This window comes from Zygosaccharomyces rouxii (assembly GCF_000026365.1).
Source record: "Zygosaccharomyces rouxii strain CBS732 chromosome D complete sequence".
NCBI lineage: Eukaryota > Fungi > Ascomycota > Saccharomycetes > Saccharomycetales > Saccharomycetaceae > Zygosaccharomyces > Zygosaccharomyces rouxii.
Window position 1 is genome coordinate 932,123 of NC_012993.1, and position 18,634 is coordinate 950,756.

At 40.2% G+C, this 18,634-nt stretch overlaps 9 protein-coding genes and 2 non-coding genes across 11 annotated transcripts; 6 read left to right on the forward strand and 5 right to left on the reverse strand.

Moving 5' to 3' along the window:
* Positions 1–144: 144 nt before the first annotated feature.
* On the forward strand, positions 145–2,673 carry ZYRO0D11044g (elongation factor 2; the record flags this gene model as incomplete). Its single annotated transcript, XM_002496870.1, has 1 exon — positions 145–2,673. The coding sequence occupies one exon, from the start codon at positions 145–147 to the stop codon at positions 2,671–2,673; it is 2,529 nt and encodes an 842-aa protein (XP_002496915.1).
* Positions 2,674–3,036: 363 nt separating this feature from the next.
* On the forward strand, positions 3,037–4,908 carry MUS81 (Mus81p; the record flags this gene model as incomplete). The annotated part of the gene is made up of 1 exon (XM_002496871.1): positions 3,037–4,908. The coding sequence occupies one exon, from the start codon at positions 3,037–3,039 to the stop codon at positions 4,906–4,908; it is 1,872 nt and encodes a 623-aa protein (XP_002496916.1).
* A 33-nt stretch (positions 4,909–4,941) lies between these two features.
* On the reverse strand, positions 4,942–6,558 carry CIN10 (Cin10p; the record flags this gene model as incomplete). The annotated part of the gene is made up of 1 exon (XM_002496872.1): positions 4,942–6,558. The coding sequence occupies one exon, from the start codon at positions 6,556–6,558 to the stop codon at positions 4,942–4,944; it is 1,617 nt and encodes a 538-aa protein (XP_002496917.1).
* Positions 6,559–6,941: 383 nt separating this feature from the next.
* On the forward strand, positions 6,942–8,321 carry RVS167 (amphiphysin; the record flags this gene model as incomplete). The annotated part of the gene is made up of 1 exon (XM_002496873.1): positions 6,942–8,321. One exon carries the CDS (start codon positions 6,942–6,944, stop codon positions 8,319–8,321), a length of 1,380 nt encoding a protein of 459 aa, XP_002496918.1.
* A 697-nt stretch (positions 8,322–9,018) lies between these two features.
* On the forward strand, positions 9,019–11,214 carry ZYRO0D11132g (uncharacterized protein; the record flags this gene model as incomplete). The annotated part of the gene is made up of 1 exon (XM_002496874.1): positions 9,019–11,214. The coding sequence occupies one exon, from the start codon at positions 9,019–9,021 to the stop codon at positions 11,212–11,214; it is 2,196 nt and encodes a 731-aa protein (XP_002496919.1).
* Positions 11,215–11,427: 213 nt separating this feature from the next.
* UBA2 (E1 ubiquitin-activating protein UBA2) lies at positions 11,428–13,329 on the reverse strand (the record flags this gene model as incomplete). The annotated part of the gene is made up of 1 exon (XM_002496875.1): positions 11,428–13,329. One exon carries the CDS (start codon positions 13,327–13,329, stop codon positions 11,428–11,430), a length of 1,902 nt encoding a protein of 633 aa, XP_002496920.1.
* A 391-nt stretch (positions 13,330–13,720) lies between these two features.
* Positions 13,721–13,791, reverse strand: ZYRO0D11176r. The gene has a single exon. It is a non-coding gene; the product is annotated as a tRNA-Gly (tRNA).
* A 248-nt stretch (positions 13,792–14,039) lies between these two features.
* ZYRO0D11198r lies at positions 14,040–14,110 on the reverse strand. The gene has a single exon. It is a non-coding gene; the product is annotated as a tRNA-Gly (tRNA).
* Positions 14,111–14,529: 419 nt separating this feature from the next.
* Positions 14,530–15,636, forward strand: IDH2 (isocitrate dehydrogenase (NAD(+)) IDH2; the record flags this gene model as incomplete). Its single annotated transcript, XM_002496876.1, has 1 exon — positions 14,530–15,636. One exon carries the CDS (start codon positions 14,530–14,532, stop codon positions 15,634–15,636), a length of 1,107 nt encoding a protein of 368 aa, XP_002496921.1.
* Positions 15,637–15,917: 281 nt separating this feature from the next.
* On the forward strand, positions 15,918–16,571 carry ZYRO0D11242g (uncharacterized protein; the record flags this gene model as incomplete). The annotated part of the gene is made up of 1 exon (XM_002496877.1): positions 15,918–16,571. One exon carries the CDS (start codon positions 15,918–15,920, stop codon positions 16,569–16,571), a length of 654 nt encoding a protein of 217 aa, XP_002496922.1.
* A 248-nt stretch (positions 16,572–16,819) lies between these two features.
* RUP1 (Rup1p) lies at positions 16,820–18,463 on the reverse strand (the record flags this gene model as incomplete). Its single annotated transcript, XM_002496878.1, has 1 exon — positions 16,820–18,463. The coding sequence occupies one exon, from the start codon at positions 18,461–18,463 to the stop codon at positions 16,820–16,822; it is 1,644 nt and encodes a 547-aa protein (XP_002496923.1).
* Positions 18,464–18,634: the final 171 nt, after the last annotated feature.

Below are 18,634 nucleotides of genomic sequence, written 5' to 3' on the forward strand. Positions count from 1 at the left end.
GTTTTTTTCTGTTCAAATTTAAATCTCATCTTGTGCTTCTTTTGCATTTTAATTCAAATCTTCAAGACCAGGTTCACCTCTTTGTGCGAAGGGCATAACTGAATTTAAGTACTCTGACGCTTGCTGACCTAGAAATTCACAAAGATGGTTGCTTTCACCGTTGATCAAATGCGTTCCTTGATGGACAAGGTTGCCAATGTGCGTAACATGTCCGTCATTGCCCACGTCGACCACGGTAAGTCGACATTGACCGACTCTTTGGTCCAAAAAGCTGGTATCATTTCTGCTGCCAAGGCTGGTGAAGCCCGTTTCATGGATACCAGAAAGGATGAACAAGAAAGAGGTATCACTATCAAATCTACTGCTATCTCTTTGTTTGCTGAAATGAGCGACACTGATGTTAAGGACATCAAGCAAAAGGTTGATGGTAACTCTTTCTTGGTTAACTTGATCGATTCTCCAGGTCACGTTGACTTTTCCTCTGAAGTTACTGCAGCTCTTCGTATTACCGATGGTGCTCTAGTTGTTGTTGACACCGTTGAAGGTGTTTGTGTCCAAACTGAAACTGTGTTGAGACAAGCTCTTGGTGAAAGAATTAAGCCAGTTGTCTGTATCAACAAGGTTGACAGAGCTCTATTGGAATTGCAAGTCACCAAGGAAGATTTGTACCAATCTTTCTCCAGAACTGTGGAATCCGTTAACGTTATTGTTTCCACTTATGCTGATGAAGTTTTGGGTGACGTTCAAGTCTACCCATCTCAAGGTACCGTTGCTTTCGGTTCCGGTCTACACGGTTGGGCTTTCACCATCCGTCAATTCGCTAACAGATACGCCAAGAAATTCGGTGTTGACAAGAACAAGATGATGGAAAAATTGTGGGGTGACTCTTACTTCAACCCAAAGACTAAGAAGTGGACTAACAAGGACACCGATGCTGATGGTAAGCCATTGGAAAGAGCTTTCAACATGTTCGTTTTGGATCCAATCTTCAGATTGTTTGCTGCTATCATGAACTTCAAGAAGGATGAAATTCCAGTTTTGTTAGAAAAATTGGAAATCAACCTAAAGGCTGACGAAAAAGATTTGGAAGGTAAGGCTTTGTTGAAGGTTGTCATGAAGAAATTCTTGCCAGCTGCTGATGCCTTGATGGAAATGATTGTTATGCACTTGCCATCTCCTGTTACTGCTCAAAACTACAGAGCTGAACAATTGTACGAAGGTCCATCTGATGACCAATTCTGCCAAGCTATCAAGAAGTGTGACCCAACCTCCGATTTGATGCTTTACGTTTCTAAGATGATTCCAACTTCTGATAAGGGTAGATTCTACGCTTTCGGTAGAGTTTTCGCTGGTACCGTTAAGTCTGGTCAAAAGGTTAGAATCCAAGGTCCTAACTACGTTCCAGGTAAGAAGGACGACTTGTTCTTGAAGGCAGTTCAAAGAATTGTTTTGATGATGGGTTCCAGAACTGAACCAATCGATGACTGTCCAGCTGGTAACATTGTCGGTTTGGTCGGTATCGATCAATTCTTGTTGAAGACTGGTACTTTGACCACTAACGAAGCTGCTCACAACATGAAGGTCATGAAGTTCTCTGTCTCTCCAGTTGTCCAAGTTGCCGTTGAAGTTAAAAACGCTAACGACTTGCCAAAATTGGTCGAAGGTTTGAAGAGATTGTCTAAGTCTGATCCATGTGTTATGACTTACATCTCTGAATCTGGTGAACACATTGTCGCTGGTACCGGTGAATTGCACTTGGAAATCTGTCTACAAGATTTGGAAAACGACCACGCTGCTATTCCATTGAAGATCTCTCCACCTGTGGTTGCTTACAGAGAAACCGTTGAAGGTGAATCTTCTCAAGTCGCTTTGTCTAAGTCTCCAAACAAGCACAACAGAATCTACTTGAAGGCTGAACCAATTGATGAAGAAGTTTCTTTGGCTATCGAAAACGGTAAGATCAACCCAAGAGACGATTTCAAGGCTCGTGCTAGAGTTATGGCCGATGACTACGGTTGGGATGTCACTGACGCCAGAAAGATCTGGTGTTTCGGTCCTGACGGTAACGGTCCAAACTTGGTTATTGACCAAACTAAGGCTGTTCAATACTTGAACGAAATCAAGGACTCTGTCGTTGCTGCTTTCCAATGGGCTTCCAAGGAAGGTCCAATCTTCGGTGAACAAATGAGATCCGTTAGAGTTAACATCTTGGATGTTACCTTGCACGCTGATGCTATCCACAGAGGTGGTGGTCAAATCATCCCAACTATGAGAAGAGCTACTTACGCTGGTTTCTTGTTGGCTGAACCAAGAATTCAAGAACCTGTTTTCATGGTCGAAATTCAATGTCCAGAACAAGCCGTTGGTGGTATCTACTCCGTGTTGAACAAGAGAAGAGGTCAAGTTGTCTCTGAAGAACAAAGACCAGGTACTCCATTGTTCACCGTCAAAGCTCACTTGCCAGTTAACGAATCTTTCGGTTTCACTGGTGAATTGAGACAAGCTACTGGTGGTCAAGCTTTCCCACAAATGGTTTTCGACCACTGGTCTTCTCTATCAAGTGATCCATTGGATCCAGAAACCAAGGCTGGTCAAATCGTTACTGCTGCTCGTAAGAGACACGGTATGAAGGAAGAAGTTCCAGGCTGGCAAGAATATTACGACAAATTGTAAGGAGCTTTATGATTTTGTCGGAGAAATTTTTTTTAAATGTCTTATTGTTTTACCAACTTCGAATTTTTGTTTAAACTTAACTATTAACTATTAACCATTATCTTTTTTTATATCTCGTCATCTGTAGGCAAACAGTTCTCTTGAGCCTTTTGCACTGCTACTTGGAATTATAGTTTGTAAAATATTTCTTGCTGAAGCATGCCTTTGATTTCGTGGTAGGCCATCTATTTCACTTTAAATATTTTATTATTATAGTTCCTTTTACTGACGCGATGACAGACAGTTGTCTGACACTTTAAACACGATCTTAGACGCATAACAACAGCAGTATCTCGAGGAAAAGAACATCATGAAAGCCTTTCAATGTCATTACCTAGTAACTTAAAGAATCTCTATGCTGAATGGTTACAAGAATTTATCTCTGCATTAAATCCCAAGCAGGAGCAGTTAACTCTGACATATGAAAAGGCAAGACGCAATCTGTTAGACGTCGATGACACCATATATTATCCCAGAGACCTTAAAAAGGTCAAGGGGATTGGTGATACGATTATGAGAAGGCTAGAGAAGAGATTAAAGGAATATTGTGATGAGTTAGGGGTCGAAATGCCTCAACCTGCCGCTAGTGCAGCGGCTCGTGGTACTAAAAGAGGTACCACTACACTACGATCTAATATTACAGATGTCATTGGTGGTGAACCTCCTCCCAAGAAACTTCGAAAATACATTCCCAAGAAGAGATCTGGTGGATATGGAATCTTATTGGCACTTTTGGAAGCCAATGCTGTAATACCAAAGGGAATTAGCAAAGATGACACGATTGGTTTGGCGCAAAAATACTGTGATCATAGCTTGAGCCCTAACTTTGCCACAAAGGAGTTTAAAGGTGCTTGGGCTTCCATCACTGCCTTGAAGAAACACGAATTTGTATTTGAAGAAGGAAGACCTAAACGGTACTCTTTGACAGAAGAAGGCGTCAATATGGCCAAGATTCTGAAATCTACAGATGATATTAAATTTCCTCGAGAATTGGAAAACTCACAAAATGTAGCGGCTGATGGCGAGAAGGATGCAGCGGTTGATGAATATGAATTTACAGCAAATTATAGTGAATTGTTGGGTGTTGAAGCACCTTTTGATGAGGAACTGTCGTTTGATAGAGATAAATCTCTTTTAGATATAACATTTCAAGATTTGGAATCTACCCCAAGGATAAGAAAAACCGCCAAATCAACCGCGGGTACTGGGCATTCTTCCCCAATTTCAAGCCAATATAGAAGTCTATCAGCACCCGCGGGTGAAACCTTCACACCAGAAACTAAAGCATTGAGGAGACGGTTTGGGGGTACGAGTTATGAATTATGGACGAAGGGTAGTTATGAAATTTTCCCCATTATAGATCATCGTGAAGTTAAATCTCAAAGCGATAGAGATTTTTTCCTCAAGGCTTTCATTAGAAGAGGAATGAAAAGCGAAGTACGACAGTTAGCATTAGGTGATATCATTTGGATTGCAAAGAATAAAAAAAGTGGGACTGAGGCAGTCTTGAACACTATCATCGAACGTAAAAGGTTAGATGATCTCGCCCTTAGTATTCGAGATAATAGATTTATGGAGCAAAAGAGCCGTTTAGATAAGACAGGCTGTAAAAACAAATATTATCTGATAGAAGAGACCATGAGTGATGTGGTGGAAGGTATGACTGAAGCTCTGAAAACTTCTATCTGGCTTATCTTAGTGTATTACCGCTTCTCCATTATTCGAACGACAAATTCGGACGCTACCGTGGAACGATTGCATTCTCTGCATACCGTCTTACAAGAGGAATATTCTAATAGAGATCTACTGGTTATAAATCCTCATAATCTACAAAATCAAGATGATTACAGATACGAATTGGAAAAATTCCGTCGAGAATTTGAAAAGTCAAAAACTATTGAATGTTGCCATAATTTCCAATGTTTCCAAGAAATCCTAGGTAAAGGTGAATTATCCACGATTGGTGAACTCACTATCCACATTCTTATGTTCATCAAGGGAATATCGATTGAGAAGGCCGTAGCGATTCAATCCGTTTTCCCTACACTAAAGCATATTTTAACCGCTTATGCAGAATGCGAATCACCAGAGGAAGCCAAGCTACTTATGTTCAAAAAATTTGGTAATGCACCTGGTGTGAAAAAAATTAGCAAGAATCTTTCAGAAAAGATTGCAGATGTGTTCAATAAAATTTAACCCATCAATTTTTATAATTTCGTTAAACCATATCTAATGATAATTCCTATATACATAAGAAACGTCGATACCATTTTCAAACACTTTACCAATTTCTTCCAGCGTTAAACCTTTCACTTCAGGATAGTAGTAGTACACAAATATCCAGTTCAATATGGTGAATACGGCAAACATTATCATCGCACGATCCATACCCATAACATTGGCTATGGATAAATAAGAAACAGAGACCACAGTATTTGACAACCAATTGGTGCATGAAATGCAAGCCGCACCGAATGATCTTCTATTCAAGGGTAAAAACTCCACACTACTCCAGGGGATTGACCCCATGCCTGAGGCGTACCCTCCAACAAAGATCAGTAGTGCCACTAGAATCAATTTAGTATTATTTTTATCAAAACCAACGCTACTGAGAAATAACCCTATCGTCATTATCCAAATTGTGTAAAGAAGCATACTTCTTCTACCGATAGGATCCACACATTTTAATGCAACTAATGTAAAGACAAAGTTTGTAGCGGCAACAGCCATGGCGGGCACCAATGGATTTTTTACTTCAAATTGAGCAAAGATGATAGCTGAATAGTAAAGAAAGGCATTGATACCACTGACTTGTTGGAAAAACATAAGCGTACAACCAACTAGAAGAGCCCTTTTAGCGCGAGGTTCCATCTTATGACGTGTCCTAGATTCAGCTGAAACCACCAAATTATTGTCTTGAGAAGGTGAGGATTCTGACAACGGCTCATCATTAACACCAATATACCTTGAAGTGGAGTGAGTTCTCACTAACAATGGATCTTCGGCGTCTTGATATTTTCGTAGTTTGCCAATGTCGAGAATCAACCACTTCAACTTTAGACTAACCAGTTGTAAAGGTGCGGTTGGATAAATGGCCCTTAGTGAATCAAGCGCATCTGCAAACTCACCTTTCGAGATGAGCCAACGGGGTGATTCAGGTATGAAATCTAAGATCAATAGGAAAATAATAGCCGGGAGTGCAGCTAATCCAAACAGATATCTCCAGGAGTGCTGAACATTTTGCATGGACAATGAGACAACATATGAGATCAATTGGCCGCCCGTAATCGCCAGAGTGTTTAACGCTAAGACTAGGCCTCTAGTACTAGCTGGTGAAATTTCACTCAGATATACAGGAACACACTGTGCAGCTACACCAACCGCTACACCCACTATCAACCTACCAATAACTAAAAATGTTAAACTAGTCGATAATGCCATCCAAATTGCGGCTACCACAAATACTGTACAACAAAGAGCCATAGTACTCTTTCTACCGTATTTATCAGCAGTGGGGAAAGCTATTATGGACCCAAAGAAAGACCCTAAGCAGGTAACAGATGTAATCAACTCTTTTTGGAAGTCTGTCACCACATCTAAAGAGATATCCTGGGGTTTCAACATGAGCAGTACTCCAGATATGACGCCGGTATCGTAACCGAATAAGAGTCCTCCTACAGTTGCACCAACAAATATGATTAGATTCCTAAATGTTATAGGGTACGGTAGTTGGTCAACATCATTAGCAGTTGTAGCAGTTACTTGCGATATGGTGGAGTAAAGATCGGAATAAACGTCATCAACATCATTAAGACCATTTCTGGCCGGTGGCGATTCAGAATCCATTGAATTGAAGCTACTTCTAGGGCTTTAATTCATATTTTTTCTATTTTCTTGGAATGTTTTTTGGTGTAGTTTACCATTACTTATTGTTATATCGATGAGCTTGCTCGAGAGGCTGTTAGAAAGTATTTGGTGAACAAAGTGAAAGGAGTCTAGTATAAGGTTTCTAAATGTCTAGAATCGATTAAAAGCACTCTTGAGACTCAATTCTTAACATTTACCGCCAATATGGCAAGGTGTATTATCAAGTATCACGCATCACGTGACAGTACTTTAGTTGCAGAAAAGGGGCAAAAATATCCAAAGTTTAGAAGCATTAACAAACAAAACTGATTTGCATCGAGTGTAATTCACATTCAAGAGGAATTGAAGGCTATCGTGGATTGATGAGTTTCAAAGGGTTTACAAAGGCAGTGGCGAGGGCGCCACAGAGTTTTCGCCAGAAGATGAATATGGGTGAGCAGGTAGAAGATCCGGTCTACGAAGATGCTGAACGTCGTTTTAAAGAGCTAGAACTTGAGGTCAAGAAGTTAAGTGAGGAGTCTAAACGTTACTCCCAGGCTGTAAATGGTATGCTAAATCACCAGATTGGATTTGCCCAAGCTATGGAGGAGATCTTCAAGCCGATTAGTGGACAGATGAGTGACCCTAATGCAGCCGTCCCTGAGGACAATCCACAAGGTATCGAAGCCAGCGAACAGTACAGAGCCCTTGTCGCTGAGTTACAAGAGACTCTGAAACCTGATCTAGCCCTCATTGAAGATAAGATTATCAAACCATGTCTCGAACTGTTAAAAACTATTGGATACATCCGTAAGATGGCAACCAAGCGTAATCACAAGAAGATAGATCTGGACAGGCGTAACAACACTTATAAAAAGTACGAGACTAAATCCAATCCATCACCCAAGGATGAGGAGAAATTGTTCAAGGCACAAGCTGAGTTGGAAGTTGCTAAGCACGAGTACGATTACTACAATGACATGTTAAAGGACCAATTACCACAACTGTTCAGTTTGGAAGCCCAATTTGTCCAGCCGCTTTTCGTCTCATTCTATTACATGCAGTTGAACATCTTCTACACCTTGTACACCAAGACGGGTGAGATGAAGATTCCATATTTTGACATGAGTACGGATATTGTGGAAGCATACCACTTCAAAAAGGGTAATGTGGACGAACAGTGTGATTCATTGACAATTACGAAGTTCAAACTGGGGTACTCAAAGGCCAAATTGGAAATGACAAAGAAAAGATACGGTAGCGGTGCACAGTCACCAACGGAATCATCATCAGGATTGAGCTCGCCCAAAAGTCCAGAAGCGCAACTAGCCTATGCAGGTGCGCCTGGCGCTGCAGCTGGTGGTTACACTTCCCCAACAAGTTATGGTAGTCACCCTGGATTCACGTCACCACAGAACAGTTATGCACATCCATCCTACGGAGCGCCAGAAGGTGCACCACCAGCTTACTCGACCGCTGCCTCCCCCTACACAACTGCGACTGCCTCTCCAGTTGCAAGTACTTTCCATCCACCTGCGCCAGCAGCAGCAGCAGCAGCAGGAGCTGCTGCCGCTCCCAGTGTGGAAACCGTAACGGCTCTCTACGATTACCAGGCACAGGCTCCAGGTGACCTAAGTTTCCCTGCAAACGCGGTCATTGAAATCGTTCAACGCACACAAGATACCAACGAATGGTGGACAGGCCGTTACCATGGCCAGGTCGGTGTGTTTCCTGGTAATTACGTTCAACTAAACAAGATGTGAGAGTGCCGTTCAGCTCTCTACCTAAAAAGAACGAGAACGGTTACTTTTTACATCTCGTCCGAATTGGGAATTGTGTAGTGAACTTACAAGTTTGATTGCCCGACGTGGTACTTCTGTTTGCCCTTTTGAGTACTTCATTATATGTCGTGTTCCCGTTCGAGTTACATTTTCATTTCTCAACCGGGCAAACGACTAATAGAGAGAAGGAAAAGAAGGAAGTTAGAAAGCATCTCAGCACACAACAAGGAAGGTTCGTTCTTAAACAATTAATTGAGTGTTGGCCTTTTTACCTTTTTTTTTTTTTTTACTTTATTTTCTTTGTCTTCATTACAATGCAAAATTTACTTCAATAGTCTTATTTCATTTTATTCTATACAACTTATTCTTGTATTCATCTCATCTCATCACAGTATTCGTATTTTGTCAAGACTTTAGTTAAAAGGAGGAAAAATTTAAAGACTAATTATAACGGACACTTTTTAAATAAAATAGAAACATTTGAGAGATAACAGACAGGCAAGAGGAATCGTTGGGAGAAACTAATACAAGGATTCATCCATTTTTCAGAAATTGAAGCCAAAACTATTTACAGAAAAGTTTCTGTCTTTGAAATTGTTTTAAAAGACCTAAAAAAAAATATACAAGGGGTTTTGGACTTTGAAGATACAAGAAGAAAGTCTTTATCCTTGAATACACGATGCATACAGGAACTGCAAATCGTGCAGTGTCACCTCCACCACCACCTTTACTATCAACGCCAGTAGCGAGTACTCCAAGCAGAAGAGGTTCGTTTAAAATGGACGAAGAAAATAGGAGACTAAATATTAATTCCAATACCCTGCCGATTAGACCAAGTTTATCCAATAAAGCACATTCATATACTTCAGTTCCCAAAGGCTCGGACTCAAATCAGAATAGGGATTTTAAAAATCATCGAGATTCATTTCTGGCCAATAGAAATCATTTCACTGGGAAAGTGTTTGGGGTATCGTTATCAGAGTCTTTGGGCATCGCGAGTGCAGAGGTCATAGTTCAGAGTGAACTCGTATCATTTGGTAGAATTCCTATTGTCGTTGCTAAATGTGGTGCTTATCTAAAGGCCCATGGGTTAGAAACGTCAGGAATTTTCCGTATTGCAGGTAATGGTAAAAGGATTAAGGAGTTACAGTATATTTTTTCCAGTCCGCCAGATTATGGTTCTAAGTTTACCAATTGGGATGGATTTACTGTCCATGATATTGCATCATTATTAAGAAGATTTCTGAACAATTTAGAAGAACCTTTGATTCCATTAGAACTTTACGAAGATTTTAGGGCTCCACTAAAGGATAGACCTCGCATCTTAAGATACATGGCTAATAGGGCTGCAGTCAGAAGTACATCACAATTGCACCAATCGCAGTCAAATACGCAGTCCCAACACCAGACACAGGTTCCACATCCCGGTCCAAAACCGTTGGCTCGAAATAACCATGAAAATAGTGGTAATGAGGAAGATAGAGAAAATGATGGTGATGGTGAACAAGATGAAGAAGCAAATTCTGCAGAGGCTGAGGAACGAAAAAAGAAGAAATTACGTCATAAAAGGCGTTTAATTAGAGATGTCAGGTCTGCAATTAAAGATTACGAGCGACTCTTTTCTGATATCTCCAACGATGCCAAACAGCTAACAATCTATCTTTTGGATCTTTTGAGTCTTTTCTCAAGACAATCACAATTTAATTTAATGACTGCTAGGAATTTAGCTACGATTTTCCAACCGTCGATTTTATCTCATCCACGGCACGATATGGATCCAAAGGAATATGAACTATCAAGAATTGTGACAGAATTTCTAATCGAATATTCTTACGACTTACTGCCGCATTTATTAAAGATGGCTAAAAAAGAACAAAAGGAGAAGCAAAGACAAAATATTAGTTTAATGATACCCAAGCCTCAAAAACTCGTGGTTACCGATGAAGAAAACAATAGTGTTACACAGCAAATTACTCCAGTGACGGCAGACAGTCAAAGTAATAAATACATTAATACTCCTAATAGTGATACTAATAATGATCCTGATTTTAATCCTAATGATACTAATATTAATAATGCTGATAACGATAATTATATTAACAATACTAATAGTAATGAAAATGATGATGTGATGGGAAGTGCGGGTGGTAGCTTCAGAGTGCGTCCAGATTCTCCAGGATTTTCATTCAACCCTACAAACCCAATTCCGTCCAGAGCAACGTCACCAATTAGTCCACACCCAAGGAATTCAATTCAAATACCGAAAAGGCCAAGACCTCACTCTAGATCAATTGGATCTGCTCCTGTTCCACCAGATGTTATCGCTAGTAATGGAAGAAGGTCGCGGTTGTTCCCATTATGGCCAAGACCAGGTATTCTCAGTGACAGCGGTGATTTGACAACTACAGAAGATGAAGGCGATGAATGCTGGGGTGTTGACGATGAGAATAGGGACGGATTTCATTCTCCAATTAGTATTAATTCCAGCTCAAGACCAAACCTTCTATCAATACCGAAATTTAACCGAAGCTTTAGTGGGAATAGTACAACTTCTTCGTTTAACAAGAGGCCTATGTCCTTGGTTTTCCAAGATAGTAGAAATAACAATTCAATCGACGAATTGGAAGAAGCTACGTACTCACCGCAATCTCCTACAAGCCAAAATTTTAGGAATTTTTCAGGCAGTAGTGGCGGTAATGCCGGTAGTGGTGGTGGAAGCGGCAATGAGAACCAGTTCTTTTTACAACAGGCAAAAAACGCTTCCAGAGAAAGTATTGACGATGGTAGCGACGAGCGAAATTCAAATTCGCGTAGCAAAAGAGTATCATGGTTTCAGAAATTTAAAAGTCGTTCTAGGTCAGGTACTATCTCATGATTTATCAATATCCTTTTTTTTTCTCTTCTTTCTTTTTGACGATTCGTCTAAGTTATTTTCGTTCACTCGAGGTCAACCAGTGCTTCCTACTTGACCCCTTTTTACTATTAGTGTTTTACTTACTTCTTTTTTTTTCTCGTTAACACTATCTTATTGTTAGTCTTAAGTTATTATTTTTCGTTATGATGCTACGATGTATAGAAAATTAAAAAGTCAATCCAACTCGATGACGCCGTTCTCGTCGTTGTGGTTTTTCGACGTTTTAGCCCTTTTACTATCATTTTCCGTCTGATCAGGAGATCTAGGCCTCTTGGTAGTTGTGCCATCCTTTTCATCTTTACCTTCATCCTCATCCAGTATTACAATACCATTTTTATCTTCTTCCTTTTCTGGAGATTCTTCCGTGGAGGTCTCTTTCCCTTCGTCCTCTTCCTCTTGTTTGGGAGGCGTGAATAGTGGGATTTCCAGTGCAGGCAATTCAATTTCTGAATTAATAGCACTTTCCTCCACCACATCCAAATATATTTCTAAGGGCTTCCTGTACATCTCGCTTTCATCGCCCTCTTCGTCAGAGAAAAGTATCACTGAACCATCGTGTAATTTGGCTTGGGATAATGTACGATCCAGTAAATCCTCAAAATCAAAATCGACTAAAAGACGTTGATCGCTAGTGTCAATCAATGAAGTTTCACTTGGATAATTGTATTTTTTCTTGAGTAAATCGATAAGTTGAGACAAAGTCAATTTCTCCAACCCTTTTTCAGTAATTTTAACCACACCACGGGCTACTTTAGCACATACTGCACAGTTACAGTTAGGCGGAGCCAATTTTGGATTTGATAAATAGCGGTCCTTTGATAAGTTACTAGCTCTTGCCGTGAAAGCCATGTTTACATCCAACCCTGAATTTGTCTTGGCATATGGAAGGAAATTCAAGAGCCTTAAAGCAGTCAGTGTAGATAATCCCGCTACAATGGCGTTAGTAGTTGCAATTGCAGGGATAATATTACCAGCGATTTGCTTTATGTCGAAGACCGTTTTGATCGGAATGCCAAAGATGTGCGATCTGATGTTAGCGGCGGTGGCTACAAATACAAGCGTATCTTGGTCGTCTTTGTCAAATTCGATATTGTAATCCTCCTCAACAATCCTATCCATTAGCTTCTCGGTCACATTGATAAATTGGCTGATTTGTTCCTCCAGGCTCCAAATTGCATTTAAATCTGTAGAATCATGACCATCCTTAGCACTATCTATTAAATCATCGGTTAATGGAGTAGGTTTAGCTCTCGATTTCCATAAATTATCCAATTGTAACAGTTTTTCGATATCTTTAACAAATAATTTCTTTAGGATGTCGGTGATATGGACCTTGTCTTGATGATGAACAATTTGCTGTAAATCATGTAATTCATTAGTTTCTTGCTTGATTCTTTCAATTTCTTCCTTGTCATCAGTCCCCCAATCGTTACCATCGCTATCTCCAGTAGTTGATGATTGGTCAGATGTGAATAATTGGTTAAAGAGGAAATTTTTCGCCCAGACTATGCAGTGGATTGGTTGTGATGGGGTTGATCTAATAGTACACACGGGAAAAGTCTTGGGAGTCTCCTTCTTTGTGCAGTCAAAACATTCGGTATTACCTGGTAAAATAGGCTGGATATAACCGTCAAATCCTGACGTACCAGATTCAATCAACGGTTTCTTTAAAAATTGTGAAATTTTATTCACATACCGTCTTGCAGCTAAATTGTCTAACCCATTGAGAAAAATATCAAATTGATCAAACCAATGTAGTGGGAATTGGTTTGTATCCATAACGTTGCCCTGATATGGTACCAGTTTGGAGTTGCTGAAATGTTGAACGGCTTTAACAGCTGTTGTAGATTTTGGTTGTTTAATGTCCTTTTGTCTGAATAAAAACTGACGATTTAGATTGGATAAGTCGATGGTATCAAGATCTACAATGTGAATTTCACCGAATCCCATTAAGATACAGTCTTTTAACAGTTCTGATCCAATTCCACCGGCACCAACAATCAAACACTTAAACTGCTGAAGTTTAGCATAGTTTTCAGGACCAACGATACGTGTAATAGATGATTCTCTACCCATAGCTCCGATAAATACGATAAGCTCTTGCAATGGGGGGGATTTGATAACAGTATTTCAAAGGGTTTCTTATTGGCGTCAATTACGTACATTTTTCTATTGATTGAAGAGTTGCAAATAACTGGCTATAGCACATCACGTGATATGTTAGAGTTGTATAACGGTAATTAACGATGGATCGATTTAGTCTGGTGCAGGTGGCCGTAGCGTACAATAAGCTGCCTTATGTCCATGAATATATGCTAATGGATGAGATTGGTAAAGTCACGTGACTTGAACTCTATGAGAATTTGGATTAGCCGCCGTGAGAACAGTGTAGGTAAGCATGCTCTAGTGGTGTAACCCTCAGTTTTCTGTTTTTGTATTGCTACGCAATACAAAAACAAAAAAGAAATGCGCAAACCCGGAATCGAACCAGGGGCTCATCGATGGCAACGATGAATTTTACCACTAAACCATTTGCGCATACAAACTTGATATTCGAAAAGGTACAATGAGGGGTAGTGACTACAGTGTACTTATTTTGCATCTCACATGACGAGCGGATTGTGACCAATATCTTGGAGAATAGCTTTAGAAACCTGAAGTACTGTATTCGCAAGTAATATAAAGTATTAAAATCCCACGAGCTTGTGCAATTGGGTCGTTATTTTCCTCAATTGTATATGTACGCGGTGAGTCGTGCCAGCGGCCAAAAAAATAAACTTCTTTTCTGCGCAAGCCCGGAATCGAACCAGGGGCTCATCGATGGCAACGATGAATTTTACCACTAAACCACTTGCGCATTCAAAATTGAATGAAGGCTTCTTGGTCCGGAGCGCACTCGATTTACCGTCGTTTTCGACTGGTCCGTTCTCGGCTCCGTCACTTTCCATGTCTCGGCTCCGATGAAAAAAAAGGTAGAATGTTGAAACGCTAAATTCAATGTAGAAAGACCAAACAACCTTCCGTATATTTAACCGTAGTTTAACCTATACGTTAGATCGTTTAATAAATAGCTGGAATTTATCACCTTTACTATTATTATTTATTTCATTTTAGTTTAGTTTAATTCTTCTTTTTTTTTTTTTCCCTCTGCTTTTTTTCTCTCTCTTTATTATTATTGCAAAAATTTTGACAAACTTTTTATCCTTATCGATTAATTGGTCCTTTTAACATCTTCTCATCACATTTTTGTATTTAAGAACAGAAATAATTAGAGAAATGTTTAAGTCACAAGTTTGCAGACGTGCTGTCGCTAGAATGTTTTCCTCTAAGCAGCCCTCTATTGGTAAATTCACCGGTAAGCCAGACCCAAAAACCGGTAACTACAAAGTTTCCTTCATCGAAGGTGATGGTATCGGCCCAGAAATTTCCAAGTCTGTTAAGGACATCTTTGCAGCTGCTAAAGTTCCAGTTGATTTCGAGTCTGTCGTAGTTAAACCTATTCTAGTCAATGGTGTTACTTCCATTCCCGAAGAAGCTCAAAAATCTATTAATACCAATTTAGTCGCATTGAAAGGACCATTGGCCACTCCTGTTGGTAAGGGTCACAGATCAATGAACTTGACATTGAGAAAAACTTTTGGTCTTTTCGCTAACCTACGTCCTGCTAAATCCGTGGAAGGTTTCAAGACAATCTATGACAACGTCAACTTGGTTTTGATCAGAGAAAACACCGAAGGTGAATACGCTGGTATTGAACACGCTATTGTTCCAGGTGTCGTTCAATCTATCAAATTGATCACTAGAGAAGCTTCTGAAAGAGTTATCAGATTTGCCTACGAGTACGCAAGAGCTGCTGAAAGACCAAGATTGATCGTTGTCCACAAATCAACTATCCAAAGATTGTCTGATGGTCTTTTCGTCGACGTTGCAAAGGAACTACAATCTGAATTCCCAGATATCAAATTGGAAACCGAATTGATTGACAATGCAGTTTTGAACACCGTTACCGATCCAACTAAATACTCCGACGCTGTTTCCGTTTGCCCTAACTTGTACGGTGATATCTTGAGTGATATGAACTCTGGTTTGAGTGCGGGCTCTCTAGGTTTGACTCCATCTGGTAACATCGGTCACAAGGTTTCCATTTTTGAAGCTGTCCACGGTTCTGCTCCTGATATCGCTGGTAAGGACAAGGCAAACCCAACCGCATTGTTGTTATCCTCCGTGATGATGTTGCACCACATGGGCTTGCACGAACATGCCTCTCAAATTGAAAAGGCCGTTTTGACCACTATTGCTGCTGGTCCTGAAAGCAGAACCGGTGACTTGAAGGGTAGCGCCTCCACTTCTTCATTCACTGAAGCTGTTATTAAGAAATTGTAATTCAAGAGTTATTGAAGATTACTATTCCATTCTATTTAGATGATTCCTTATACATTCATTCGTATGTACATAAAAAGAAAAACAACAAGAGATGAGTAAATGAGACATTTGCATTCCTCGAGCGAATAGATCTACATTCTTGTTACTTACAGTGTACTTGGTATTCGACTTTTTTTCCGTCGCGCAGTGTGCGGAAGTTTTAATGTAGATCTTCCATCCAAGAAGCCAGGAACTTTTGAGGTTTGAATGCTATAAAGAATAACATATTTTACTTGCTATACATGAGGGTACGGGATACTAAGATGTCATTGGATTTTGATCCCTCCATCCCCAATACGGACACTGCTGTTGTTCAAGTGCTCGACCCAGAATCACTACGTCCCGTCAATGCTGGAACTGCAGTTTCAAATAGAACACAAGCTGTACTACGGAGAAGTCGTGATGAAAGCGTTAATGCTGAATTGAATCTTCATCCTGGTACTAATTATACAGGTCGGTTAACTTTTGTTTCAGGTGAAAAATTGGGCCGTAAAGCTAGGTTGCACGTTTCACTAGCATGCAACGGTAAGATCAAAGTTCTACACAGGACAAAGGCTATGCAATGTGATAAGAAGGGTATTGCCTATTACGAGGAAACTTTTGGATTTCAAGCTCCGCCTGAAGCAAGCTTAATCTTTGGTGGAACATCATACCATTTAATGCGAAGAGACGAGCATTTGGGAATCGCGCAAATTCCCTTGGACGATCCATCTGTTAATAGAGGTAAACTAATCAGTACCAATCTGGATAAAGGCATAGTTAATTTTAGACTCAATTATCCGGTTGCCGAAGTGGAAGAAGAACCCGAGGCACAACACTTTCTCTCTGATTACCGGTATCCTGATGATGAATCGCAATACGAGGAAAAAATGTACGGAAAAAATGTAGTTGTATGATCTAATGAGCGCTCAATGTAATGATTTTGCAGTTGGAAGACGTTCGACCAGCTCATAGCAGAGCTTGATCTTTGATCGTGACTCATGCAAAGTAACGAGACTTTAACTCGGCGGCACAGCGTAAGCACTTGCGGCCCCGACAAAGCCTGGTAAAGTTGTTCCATCAACTGTAATTACGCAAGCACTACCCTTTCACAGGATTACATGCCAAACCCGGCTTAAATTGATCATCTCTCATCCATTTATACTTATTCTTTATTTAGTTCCTCTTGATCGATGCGTAAAAAGTTGGTGATGCCCTCGTTAGATTCGAGGCTTTTAGAAACAATAGTATCCACTGAAACATGTGAACTTTTGACGTACAACAGCATTAGTGGTGTCTTGGAGGGGAACGTTGTATGTTGACGAATGGTGGCCTGTACTTGACTTGGAGCACAATCTGAAATCCTTATCATGTTTGAATCTGTACGAATCATTTTCCACTGGCCTGAGCGAGATCTCTGTAAGTAATGACCAGGTGAAAGAACTACCATTGCCAACAGGTATGGTTCATCAATTAAACCCCTCTCCATAGCTTCATTGATCAGATATGTAGGATGTGAAAGATTCCATTCTCCATGTAACTTCTGTGACAGTTCCTTGTATTCATTCTTTCGTTGAGTCTTATGGTCAGCAATAGAATTCTTTAACGATTCCAGTTTATCGATAATTTCCTTCGATTGATTATCACGCTGTAGATAGTCTAGAGTGCTGTTGATAAATTTCAAAGTATCCTTACCTTGATAACTCTTTAAACCGTTCATTTCCGCTAAAACTTGTCTTGATCTCTCCTGAGCCGCTTTGCGTTGTTGTTGTAAGGGGCGCACTATCGCATCTTTGACACTTTTAGTGTATAGTTGTGGGTAAAATTCTAGCGGTACATCTACACCTCTATTAGAGGTTACTTCGGTATCTGCATCCATTTCATCAAACACAATCGTTAGAACAGGTGCTAAATCCAAAAGCGAATTCCCACTTTCTTCACCTTCTTCTAATTCCGGGTATAGTAATGCATTAAACATAGCGTAAAGGCTTGATTCATATTCTTCTGGCATAAACTGTAACACTGATAGTAGAGATTTACATTCTGATGATAATGCTGACGAGACGAAAAGCGATCTAATTTGGTCCTCCGCATAGCAACCACATTCCTCCAGAGCATGAATTAGCGATCTAATAAATGAAGGCAAAACTTCGTGTAAGTGTTCAGCTTCGGCCAGTTTTCTTTTCAAGGGCGCATCTAGTACAGCGGCAAATAATTTAGCGGATACGTAACAACGATCAGAGAAAGACGCATTCACAACACTGCACAATCTTTGTAGCTGTTGGATAAAAGAAGTCGATGGATCCGAGGAGCCCTGTGCCCATTTAGGATTGTACATCAAATCACCTAATTCGGGTTTCGCCATTAAATGTGGTAAATACTGACACATCGAAAGCGAAAAAAGTGCAAAATAATTTTCAAATAAAGAGTGTGGTAACGGTATTACAACAGTTGGATCGGTGACCAGAGATTTCTTTGGCGACTGGATTTCTATTTCTACACCTTCACTCATTCCTGAAAAACCAGGTGAATCCCTTGGAGGTAGTGGTGGAGAGAGCTCACGTTCACTCGATGAACTATCATCATCCTCGTCATCATCTATTTGATTCGTCATGACTCCACTTAGAGAGCCTGGTGCAAACCCCGGCATGGGGGCACTCTGAGGTTGATTTACGGGCTGATCATCTGACACTTCACCACTAAAGATATAGTTCACGGCAGCTTCGAGATTACCATGAGTTTGTTGTAAAGCTCTTTGAGCAACTTCAGGGGTGATCCCCATTTCAATCAACGATTGTTGAGCATTCATTGAACCCCTGCGTATATTGGTCAATCTATATGTCTATAACTCTGTCTCATTTCCAACTATAGGGTTACATTACAGTGAATTCACCTAAAGGACTTAATTGAAGGAAAAAAAGAGACCCTGATCCTATACCCCCATACACCACACAATGTGAAGCAATTATTACAAGCTAAC